Genomic DNA, 13,006 nt, shown 5'->3' with positions numbered 1-13,006 from the left:
TTCTTCCAGACGGGGCCAAAACGGGTCCTAATGAAAACTGAAAACCTTCGGTGCGTCCACACTTTACCTTTGCGGTTCATCCCCATTTGCAGACACTTGAGCAGGCGACAGTACTGGCAGCGGTTGCGCTGCTTGCGCGACATCTCGCAGTTCTTGTCGCGGCTGCAACGGTACACGCGCTTGTTGCAGATGCTGCGCTTGAAGAAGCCTTTGCAGCCCTCGCACGAGATGATGCCATAGTGCAGGCCTGTGGCGCGATCTCCACAGATGAGACAAGTACGCTGGTCAGCTGGATCATCTGCAGAGGCAAAAAAATAGGAAGAGAGGTGGAGGAGGGAGGATTTAGAAACGTTTCATCAAACTTTTTACACTAATTCATCCACACTGTGAAAAAAGAGTGGGTGCAAAAGAAAAAAATAAAAAAAAAAACCTTGCTGAAGGCACAAGTTTTTAATTGAGATCATGGGGGCGGTTGGGGCTTAAGTGCTAGCTGGGCGCTGGCTAATCCAAAGGATCCTTAAGCTCCAACTCTCATTCTGTGAAAGTGGAGGTGTAACAGGCAGCAGGATGGAGAGTGGAGACGTCTTGTGTATGTTTTATTCAGAAGCAGCAACCTGATATAACACAAGTGATTTGTTTACAACCGTTCCTTTCTCTTCTCTCCTCTCCTCTCAACAACAGGGACATTGCCTTCTAAAGGAAACACACAGTTCTCTGTATAAAATCTGCTTTCTCATTTTGAGTTGTGCTATGTGCGGCTGTGTGTGTTCAATCCATCCAACACCTTTAAATCAGGACGTTATCACTTCTTCTACTTGGTCTCTAATCACGATTTTGGAAATCTACTGAGTCCACAGCAGCCTCTCTCTTTGCTATGGATGTTCCACGTGATCATTAACCTTCGCCTTCCCTCACACACTTTTTTTTGCTGATCACTCCAAACTGTGAAAAGTTGTTAAGACAGGAATAAGTGAGGGCGGTAATTTGGAACACATGTGAGGGGATATTTAGGAGGAGGGGGCTCAAGGCACGGAAGTGGTGTGGAACAGGATGTCCTGAACAAAGAGCATTAAAAATAGTAGTAGAAGTTGGTGGAGTTGAGAGGCTCACTGCAGCGTGCATGATGACAGATGGAGACATTGAGATGATAACAAAAGGCCAAATTCTTAATAGAAACTGATTCAAAGTGACGTGCGGATGTAAAGGAGAACATAGCGATGTGACGAGACTTTAGGAGAGGATCAAAGAGAGATGGATCCTACTCTGTGAAGCTTTTCTTAACTGAATGTGAGGAAGGTGCTCTCAAAAGTGTAAATACAGCGATCTGAGAACGTGGCTGGAAATCTTCTCCTAATCCCCGTTCTACCTCCAGGCCATATAATGCACATAATCAAACTCATCAAGGAAGCTGAGAATTAAGTCGGAGCATTTTCACACACAAATTTTGTTGTGATGGTCTTTTGCTTTATGAAACACACACATACACACACAAACACACACACTCTACCCCTCCTACTAACAGCTGGAGAGGAAGCAGATGGGCTGGAGTCCATGGTTACAGGGAGCAGCTCGCTCTGCTCAGCCTGGCCTTTGCTGCATGAGTGTTGTCGCCTACTGACCTGAATCAAGCCTCACTCAGATCAAACATCAGGACCTGATACAACATGATGATGATGATAATAATGGGTCTGATATGATGAAGCTTCCTCCTTGTCCAACACATACGTATGACTAAAACAGTGTCATACTGCTCCCTACTTGACGCCAGTCTCCCTTTATCACACATGAACCGACTCCAAATCAGTCTTCCTTATTATATTAAAGCAGAAGTAAGCGATCCGGTCGTTTTGGCTAACTTCTTGTCAGCCGATGGAGTTAGCAGCCCCCGCCCTCGTCCCTACGCCACCACATTCACGTGCATCCCTTGGCTGCACACACAGAGAGGACCGCCCCTTTATGCCATTCTCTCTCCTCATTGGATAAAGGTTGTAGGATACAAGGAAAAATTTCTCCTCGGCTTACAGCAGAGCAGAGTGACTGACAGACCCGTGTTTCGGACCAAACACTCTATATAAGTGATTGCTGTCGGAAGATATAACTATTTAAGACTTATATTAACACAAACATTCCGCTTACTTCTGCTTTTAAATCTGGTGCCTACATTACCAATAATGCAACTTGATTGTCATCATTTCCAGCCACCTAAAAAAGTATTTAAATAAAACACACAAAGAAAACTAACTTTTTGATTGATGTCATCCGATCAGGGGACGGCGGCAAACAAATAAAATGTGACCTGTTCATGTGAAGAGCTAAAGGCCGAGTGATCAAAATGAGAGCGGTTTTCATACACAGCTTCCACATGTGAAGCGCAGAGGATGAAGGAGACGTAACAGTCTGCTGTCCAGCAGCAGGTTAATGCTGCCTGCTGAGCCTGAGATTAACCTGCACATCTGATTAATGTAAGACTCCTGAGCAGAGCAACAAACCGCTCTACACACAGGCGGGACCTTTACCCTCCTATAGGATTGTGTGGTTGAAAAGCCAATAATGGAGGCAGACAAGCCGGTTTCCTGCACGGCTGCATGTGTAGGGTGGTCGGGGCGGGGGGCAGCTTTGTTCACCGACATGCTATTTTTATACTGTATTGGCTGAGTTATATACGTAATAATAATAATTCTCTATGATTAAGAACATTTCTTCAAATTAAGGTTTACGTGCTTCATTAGGCCAGTTGTAATCAGGTTATCATATATATTCGTATACGTATATAATTCTAATCGTATTTAGTGAGAAGCATCAGTACATCATCTCCAGCTATGGTGCCAGTTTTCATGTCTCTGGTTTAAAGTAAACTGAGCCACGCCCACAAATTTTTGTTAAAATCTGTTCAAATTAACTCCTCAATGTTTTGAGTTACACGTTTTGAAATGTGTGGTGTGGTTCCCTCTATGGATCAGGCTCAAAATGTCAGGTTTTTTTCCCCCCAAACACAGTCGAAAGATATCCATCAAGATTAATGATGACTGGACAAATCATTAATGAGCTATTGTCTACTGACTACAAAGTCTGACCCCTTTGTAACGTTTGTGACCAATTGATCTTGAGAACTAAGTAAGATATCAATACGCTTTATACAGTTCTTGATACGTTTGCTCCAATGATGAGCTACACAAACCGGGTACAACTGGACCAGTGGCTGAGGAAGAGACGTCAATAAGGCTTTTATGCTCTAAGAGGTTTTTGCAGAAAGCATTGCAGCTTTCAAGCTGATTACAATCATGGTGATGAAAATTACATTAAATTAATTATTTTGGGCCTAGACATGTGTAGTTGTTTGGCCAAATTTGAGCACAAAAGAAAAGAAAATTCAGAGGTGTGTTATGTAAGAGATACAATAAAAACAAATGAAATGGTCAAAGTTGTCATACTGACATGTAAGGTGTATTGATCGAGATCCAGCCGTCAATTATGTATTGAGTAATAGGCAAGAAAACATTCCACCTTAAAGCTGCTGGAGATGAAAGCTACCTTCAGAGACAGATACATAACAGACAAGGCCACAAATACAGTCACTGAAAGGTCATATGGCAGATGTGTGGCCATTCCTAAAGTAAACTTTAATGGTTTCAATAATCTAACAGGATTATTTGGCAGCATTAATCTCTGAGAATCCCATTGATATCCAAACTGTAACGATATTGTAACTGAAATCAATATGGAATCAGGAAGCCCTGCTCCTCGTCTCCGTTCTCGGCAAAATCTCACACTTTAGAAGAAAGAAGTGACTCCTGAACCTGTTGCAGAGTGAGGACGAAGCCGCCGAAGAGTCTCACACACAGGTGTTACTTAGGATCCACCTCATGAGACGCGAAGAAACCTGATAATGCGGCGGTTGTCAGTGTCCGACCCAGTCCCCCCATCACTGATTAAAAGGCGTCATGTTTTGACAATAGGTAGGCTATAGTAACATAATCTTTAATATTCAAATGAGAAGGCTTAAGCTTTTGTGTGTGTGTGTGAGTGTGTGAGTCGTTTAAAGGGGCAGCTCATCAGAGCCATGTGACTGAGCTGAGAGCTAAGCCTCCCAGAGAGAAAGAGAGAGAAGGGGGGGGGGGGGTTCATAGCAGCCTGCAGGGTTCATGTACTAAAGGTAATTAGAAGGAGGTGGGGGACCACATGGCATAAAGCCTCTCCCAGATAATGAATGGTGAATAGAGGACTTCTAAAGCCCAGAGACAGATTACCATTTAAATGCTGTGAGGTTTAAGTTTGCTGCCTGCAGGAGACTGTAGGGGCGGCCATACTGTATGTCTCAAACAGCGAACCCCTCCTGAGAAGAGAATTTAACCGTTGTGGTGATTAATTCTGCACAGGACAGAGGTTAAGTTGTCTCTAGTCCTTTTTACACAGTTTGTTCAAGGCGGTAATAAGCCGCCTTTATTCGGCCTCTGTGTATAAATGGTACAAAAACTAATGCCGGCAGCCGAGGTTGAGGCCAGAGCCGGACCAACATCTGAGGAAAAAGCAGAGCCGTTACACTATAAACTGTCTAGAGAAATATTGTAGTCTTTTTAAGGACGCAGTGTGACCTAAATGTATGGTAGAAATTAAATATATAGTTTTTAAGGAATTTTAAATTGTATATTAAACCAATCATCATGTTCATCCACAGAATATTTCTTGATAAATTGTTAATGTTTCCTAAAACTAAACATGTTCACTTCGCACAAAGAACAGCTGCACATCAACTAATAGTTTTTCCTCCCTCATAAAGATGGTTTATTTTGTTGGTTATTAGTCAATCTTTACACAAGTGAAATTATCTTGTTCAGACATCATCATTAATAATATAACTGAATTAAACCATCACTGGTGGTGACTTTATTGAACATATTAGAATATTGTGAAAATCTAATTTAACCCTTAAAAATGTACACATTAGGTTGTTATAAGGATTCATCGCTGCTACTCCAGAGCTTTTGATGTCTTATACTTGTGGTTACACTGGTTTATACTGGAGCAGCATCATTTTCCCTTTGAATCTGTGTTGTATTGTTGGTAAAGGGTACCTCTAATACATGCTGTCACACCATCGTTACAAACCACATACGTTTCTATAGATAGAAGCTGCTGAATCCTCTGTATTCATTTCCAGGTCCTCAGCTCTGAATGGATCTCAGGCTGGGTGACACAGTGTGAGCTGAGGGGCAGTTCAGCACTAACTCAGCTCAAGTCTGAATAAAGAGATTTTAAGCAGCTAAGCTTCAGAGCAAGGCAGAGCGACACCTCCCTGAAACTCCAACAAACTTCACTAATCGTTCACCTGCACCAACAGCTAAAAAAACCCAAAAGCTTTCACTGCAGTGATCCTCTCCACACTTACTTTACTATAAGTAACGTGGAGGATCAAATCAGCGAAAGCAGCACCGACCCTCACCTCCTCCTCAGCCAACCATTTGTCGGACCATGTGCTCATTCGGAGAAGACATTAAAACCGTATATTTCATTGGCCACCCCATGTGAAAGGCCCAACTTCCTTCCATGAGTCAAAAACACAATGGCTATTAGCTGCCTCCACTCAGGCTTATTTGCCAAATCTCTCACCCTTTCAAGTGCATGGCCACCATATAAACAGGCCGATTCACACGTTCACACACTTGATCTCAGCGTGTCACGTCCTATGACTCCTCCTCCTCCTGCCTGCAGATGACAGTTAAATATTCATGACATTTACAGAAGGCTTTCACTGTAAAAGGTTGAAAGTCTGCAGCATGTTTGACCCAGAGGCTAAACATTTGTATTTGCTGCTTAAACTGCAGAGAGCCCCGTAAATGGTGTGACCTCTACTGTAATAGGAGTGGAGATAAGTCCAATAAATAAATAAATAACATCTGAATGCAGAAGCAGGACAACCAACTGCAGTAAAACAGGCACTTTTGATGAGACTGTAATGATGAAGTAGTAATCATTTATATATCTGGCCGCTTACATGGTTCTGAGTTACCAATTAGTACAGAGGGTTACTGAAGCAAAGGTGAGCCTGTGGTCTGGGGGATTACATGATCCTCGTCTGGTAACGGTCTTATTGAGTCTGACCAGTGCAAAGCAGGCAGCTTATGAAACAACACCTAGTGGTAGTAGTGATTATGATGGCAGATGTTGATGTAGCATAAAGAGCAATAAAGTCTGTGTTAGGGGGAATGTTAGGGCCACTGGATGATTCATGGTTCTTTAGCATTTATTGCTGACAACACCTAACCTTAAAGAAGTACTTAATTTAACCCCAAACCAGGCTTTCTTCTTCCTAAACCAAACCAAACCAAACTGTGACGTTTCCCCGAGCGTAACACTGTTATTGTTAGATTACATTACATTAGAACAAAGGTCTTGTGTCTCTGCCATTGCTTCACTCCTACTGGTGGATAAATGACTTATATGGTCGTTGTACCACGGACATTAGTTTGACTGACAGATGAAGCCGTCAAGATGATTTCAAGGGGAATTCCACCCATTTTACACATGATGTTCACTGGTCATGGTGAAACTCTGGGAAAACAGTTGAGCAATGTCGTTCCTGGCTCTGGAGCTTCGACAAGAGAGAAAATAATCCTGATGATAAACTAATATCATTAGCATTATCAATGCGAGACTTTTTTTTTTTAACAACAACAGTTGCATTACAGACTGTTAGAGGTAAAATGATTTCACTAGCCAGGCAGAGTCTGATCAACTCAAATTTTGCACCAGAGACTAAAAGTCAACTCCACTGCTGAACTTCCCCTTTATTGTGTTAATTACTGTATAATTGTAGCTGGATTATATAGAGTCTATAGAATTAGGATCATTGATAAATCGAAAAATTTTGACCATATGGCTCGTGTACACAACATACTGCAAATTTACCAAAATGCTGTTTTTCATAAGAAGTCATATAATTTATGTATGAAATTTTTTTTTTTGCAAGGTCATTAAAAAAAAGACATGACAATGAATCCGTCCAGTTCTAAAAGTACTAAAAACACATCTTTAACTCTCCACCCTCCACCCTTTCTCTCTGAGTAAAGGAACCCCCGATGCTGTGTCACCACTTCTCTCTCTCTCTCACACACACACTGACCCCCACCCCCGAGGACCCATTAAAGGCTGCATTGTTTCCCAGGGGTCAGCCTGGGTTTCATTCCAAACTTTAACGCAAACCAGGAAATGCAAGTCGAGCGTTTAAAGCCCCGGCCAATGGCAATGACAAACAGCTCTCCTATTCCCCACTGCTCCCAACACGTTGCAGTCAATGTTGACCGGCTCACTTGTGGTGAGTGTGCACATTATGACGAACAGTTGTTTCATCCCACATGGGGGAAAACGACTAGTATGTATTAGAGCAACTTGCTTTTTTAGGGTGAAATCAAGTGAACGGACTCCTTCATGCTTTCCTGTTTAATCGGGGCCGTGGTCTCACCGTCTCTGACCCCCTCTGAGCAGCATCATGCTGAGAACAGAGATGTATCACGGCCAAATCTCCCTATTGTCCACTCGCCGCACACACAAAGGCTGGTGTATAGTGTAAAGCGGCCCTTTGAGTGGCTGACGGAGCAACAAGGCATGCTGCTGAAGGGGTTTTCTCTTCAGGTTTTGTCTCGGGCTTTCCATCACAATCGTGCCCAGCTGAGACAGGGAGCGGGGGATGGAGGAATGTGCTGTACTTTTCCACTGCTGGCCTGGCACCCACCCTCCCTGATTCTTTCTTTGCCTTCCCCTTTCCCCCCCTCCTCCTCTTATCTCCTCTTCTCCTCTGAAACTTATCTCTCCTACCTGGGGATGAAGCACTCTCCCCCCTTTACTATGACTGGTATGTACGAGGCATTTGAAGACCCTCTGGGACTCTGCAGACCCAGCATTCCCAGCAGCCCACACTGTGATGCTAATCTTTTAAGTTACGTGCATGCAATTGTAGATTGGGCTCATCCAGGAGACAAAGGCAACCTGTTGACATTGGTGTCTTGATAATATCCACCCAGGCTTAGAGGCTAAACCATTAGCATTGAATAATACCACCCCAAAGACAGACTATGTATTAATGCTATGCTAATGGCATGTGACGCTGCTTTGTTAAATAATATGGGAAAAGGCCCCGACTGCAAATGTCTGCCTCACTGTCTCAGAAAGCATTTAGGTAAATGTTTTTAATTGAATGTATATCCAAATGAGGCAACTCTTTCTTTCCAGTTGCTTTGTTTACCAAAAGAGAAACAAAACTTCTATAGTGAAAACTGAATTAAAAAAATAAAAATAAAGTAGAAACAGTCTACTTCAGGAATAAATAAACATGCAAAATCAAAATGTCAACATTTTTTGTTACTGTGGTTTTCTCCACAGAAAAAACTATCCAAATTAATGGATATCGATTGGTTTGAAGTTACTTTCACGTGACATGTTGAATGGCTCAAGTCAAAAACTTTATAGCTTTCAAATAAAAATGTAACTTTTTCATTGTAACTTTCTGCATATTTCTGTAATTTGGTGTAAAGTTTTAAAACTGTGGTGAAGGAATAAAAGACTCATTAACTTAAATTACATTTCTGCTTTTTTTTTTTTTTTCCCAGGTTCCCATATTAGCTTGCCTCCATTACCTTTCTGCCATAAACGTTGCTTCTTCTTTAAGCTCTACAGATGGAACAAGGGAACTTTTTGTGGACATGGTGTTACTGTTTTACCTCAGGTTAAAAACACATCAGAGACTCAGTTAAACAGCCAATATGGGCCATGTGGGAAGTTTACTTGTTTTACTTGATACAAATTCATACAATAGTGCTGTTAATGAATGTTGAGCCTCTCTTGTTTTAGGAATGGGGTGGTGTGGGGTGGGACCACAGACCAGCAACACCAACTCCCACTGAAATAATTAAAATACCTACATACTATGAATCAAAAATGTAGAGCTGGTTTTGTCTCGGGTGTTCTTTGAAAGAAAAAAAAGCATTAAGACAAAAAGTGCATTTGCAATGCATCAGTTAAGTTCAACCCTATGTGTGTGTGTTTGTGTGTGTGCATGTTTATGCTGGGGGGAAGGGTGCAGGGGCAGTTGAAATAACACACCCTTGAAAGACAAAGATCTGCAACATGATGGACTTGATGGTTTGGTTTGACCAGGCCGGGGAGATGGATAAGTTTCAGTCAAATTAGAAAAAAGCATGCATGCATGCAATGAGCAGCCTGTGTCACTGGCTATTTATAGGCGAGCATTACAGAGTCACAGGAGTCCCTGACCTCCCCCCACTGTTACTATTGATCATCACACAGCTTCTGCCCCTTGCATCTACATCCACATAAACAACCTCACTCTGCTTTTCTCTCTCTGTGTGCTCACTTCTTTGTCTGTTATCACCAGCACAGATAAATGAACAACCCCTTTCCAAACAGAGAACAATATCAAAACCGAGGCTCCTCCTGCATGTTGAAAACACAAGGTGTTGAGTTATAGCAGCAGTAGTGAGGAGCTGGAGTAGGCTACAACAAACATGGCTGCTGGCTGGGGGATTAACATGAGGGGGGGAGGGGACAAATACAGTATCATGGTTCCTCCACATGCTACACCAAAGTCCTTGAAGGAAAACAAATGAAGGACACAACTAACAGAAATTATTTCTCTGTCTTCAACTGCCCCTCCACCCCCCCCCACACACACACACACACAACAAAACCAGCAATTAGCCTGTTAGCAATTCACCTCAGAACTGTACGATCAATAAACACAGAGAGCGAGGAGCTCTCATCAGAGAACACGCAGCGGTGATGAGAAGCCCACCACTCTGTGATTCACCATGTGAACAATTATCTGAAGAGCCAGAGAAAATCACTTTCCAGATTCCTGCCATGCAAAAGGGGAAGGAAGGAGGGAGGGGCGGGGGAGATAGGGAGGGGAGGATTGGGTGGGTGGGTGCTGGCAGTGGGATACAGTGTGAAAACTGCCAAAAGAAGGTTATTCTATTCAAGCACTTAAGATAATTCTCGCAGCTAAATGATACGACAAAAGAACGCAGAGCTAAAAGCAATTTGCGGAGAGAGATTCTTCGGCGGAGTTCAAGGAAAGACTGACCACGTCTCAAAAGAGTCCATGATTCATAAACAGGACCAGGGTGGAAAAACAAGACGAGAGAAGAGACGCTCCACAGAGAAAAAAAAAGAGGGAGAAGGATTAACAACATTGCCAAAGAGTGATTCTCCATCATATCAACACTGCTGACTGGAGAACAAACCCACGGCACAGATCAATACATATGTGCAGTTCAGCACCGCACCGCGCCGAGATCCGTGATGACACCAACAAAAACAAAGCACTTGAAGGCATCAGGCACAGAGGACATGGTCAAAAAAAAAAAAAGCAGGGATATTCATCACAAAGCCCGACCTGGAAATCATCATCATCTCTACTGAGGGGCTAATCCCATCAGTGTAGCACACATCCCAAAACCAGCACATCACTTTACTCAGCTGCATTAAACTGCACAGATCTGTTATAGGCTTTTTTCACCCCCAGCTTATATATTAATAATCATTTCTCATCAATAATCATTTGGAAGCAGAATAACGAGCAGCTTCCTCCAGCAGAAACTGGTTGTTGACGGATTAGCAACGAACCAATCCACCACAAAAGAGGAAAAGGGACAGAAACCAGTCTTACCAGTCAAGCTAAGCAAAATAGGAAAACAACAAAAAAAAAACACATTCTCAGCTTCACAACATACGACTCTCTTCTTCCATTCCCGCACAATCATGCTGAATTAAAAGTACTGCCCCATACAAGAAAGCTCCAGCCTTCCTTACCTTCCCATGTATCCATTTCATGCTTCTCCCAGTCTGCCTTGACCCCATTCATGCATGGACCCAGCTAAAGAAAAGCCACTGGGCCTGTTCGCCTCATGACTCTTTTCTCTTCTCTCTCCCACAGCAACCTATTTCCTCGACAGCCGGCCCCTCTCTGACCACAGGCAGAGCCGAGCAACACCACTGGTCACTTTACTGCCTGATCACATGACCGCAAGAGTTCAAGCCCCGGGGTCACAGCTTGGCTTGAGGTCCAATGACAGCTAGGGGTTATCTGAGTGGAACTGATAGTCCTATTTTCGCTGCCGTTCAACAATACTACTAACCACCCCCCCCTCCGCCGCCTTCACCAAAATTAGCGTCCCCCTCCCCTCTACCATGCCTGTGGCACTTTTGAAGAGGACTAAAGTGCATGTCCAAGCATAAACACAGGTTCAAGCTGACAAAACACACACACACATTAACTAATTGAAGCACTTAGTGCGGCAGGGAAAAAGGTTAAATGTAGTTTCACAGCCCGCCTGGTTACAAACTGACCACAGTTGGAGAGTCAAGAGAGGATGGAGACCAAGAGGTGGATCCTCCTCTTTCTGTTCCTATTCATTCCTTCCAAATGTGAACGTTTTTGCTTTAGCTCAACCTGCATGAGCAGCAGCAGTGGTCAAACATGGACCCACGGTAATGTTTAATTCCTGCCAACCACCAGCCAATGTAAGGCCAAGTGAATTTGCTTCGACTTAATATAAAGTGCTGTGTCATGGACGGTGACAGGAAGGTAAATTGCAGATCAGAAAGTGCTAATTAATCATTTAAGGTGTCAACAGGAAATTAAAGGGATATCATTAACTGTGTCCTATGTGACCACATGTCTCTGGTGTGATTCCTGTCTGGGCAGAACTTAACATGTTGTCCTCTGTTATCTCCCTTTGTAAAGTCTGAACATTTACCTTAAAAAATAGCTTGACCTTTCCTACGACTATTAACTGATTCATTTTGTTTTTTTGGACTGATGATCAAACAGAAGAAGTATGGTGAACACATCACTTTTAGTGCTTTTAGGAAAATAATTAATTGTTAAATAAATAAAGACAATGATTAGATAGATGCTTTTACTCCATCCACCACCACATGTTAAAACTAAAAGTGAAATGAATGAATTACTTAGTCTTACATTAAATTTTTTGTTTGTTTGTCTAAACCAAAATGTCACCAGTATCAAATGTGTAACCAAAACTAATTAGCTCCATAAAATGCTTCTTTATAAAATAAAAATACGTGTGAATGAGTTGACTCACTCTTTGATCAGATACTAGATTTTGTTTCTTGCACAACTGCATGTGTTGAGACTTACATACAGGAACAAATGTTTCAGTGCAGTACCAACGTTCCTTTACCACACTGAAACATTTTGGTACCAGACAGGACTTTTGCGGTACCAAGACTTTTTTAATATCACAGTGTCACTCAGGTTTGGGGAAAAACTGATGCAAACAAACCCTTAATTTATAGACATAAGCTGCAGAAATCCTTGTTCTCTTTGCAGCTGTGACTTGAACACACGCAGTTCACATTCACCTGGCAGTCAAACTGAATTTCTTTCTTTTCTTTTTGGCATGGTGTGTTGGTTGGCATGATTTAACCCATATCTTGGTGCCATGGTGACCTGCTTTAAACCCAGGAGAGCTGCGGAGATGCCTTACCATCCAATGCGTTCTCTTCCTTCATCCCCTCCAGTGGCCTGGCTAGGGGGACATAGTGAGAAGTGTCCAGTGTTTCACCAATGTGCCCCACCCTGAACTCTACTGCCTCAACCTGACGCTGTTTGCCCAGCAGCCTCCCGTCTACCTGATCTACCTGATCCTAACTTTACTACCACTACTACTACTACTACTACTACTACTACAGCGGTCAAGCCAGTCCTGATCCTCCAGCCGGTCTCCCAAGCCCACCCTCCTCACAGCTCCACCCAACTAATACCTCTTGTTCACTCTCACAGCAGCACCCCCACCCCCAACCCCCCTAGGGCCCAACCCCCCATGTGAATGCTAATGACCTGACCACACTAAGTCACATATAAGAAGCTTTTCACATTCAAACGCAACACAGAAGGGTGGCTCATGTTAATGCATGCAGACAGAGGGAGAAGTGAGACGTGCTGCTGGGCTGGAGAGGATCCAGAGAG

The 13,006-nt window shown here is 43.0% G+C and overlaps 1 protein-coding gene across 4 annotated transcripts in view; it reads right to left on the bottom strand.

Annotated features, from left to right (window-relative positions):
* Positions 1 to 13,006, bottom strand: part of nr6a1a (nuclear receptor subfamily 6, group A, member 1a) — a 75,582-nt gene that overhangs the window by 8,432 nt on the left and 54,144 nt on the right. For 2 of the 4 annotated variants that reach the window (XM_085786339.1, XM_085786340.1), the window contains one exon: positions 68 to 298. In XM_085786339.1, the coding sequence (XP_085642465.1) occupies positions 68 to 298 (231 nt within the window). Of the gene's footprint in view, positions 1 to 67; positions 299 to 10,824; positions 11,131 to 12,524; positions 12,670 to 13,006 lie in introns of those variants that run through there. The other 2 variants (XM_085786342.1, XM_085786341.1) reach the window with 2 other exon arrangements.

This window comes from Trachurus japonicus, chromosome 9, assembly GCF_045865225.1.
Source record: "Trachurus japonicus isolate A0001 chromosome 9, Traja_1.0".
Lineage (NCBI taxonomy): Eukaryota > Metazoa > Chordata > Actinopteri > Carangiformes > Carangidae > Trachurus > Trachurus japonicus.
This window is presented reverse-complemented; position numbering and strand designations above follow the sequence as displayed.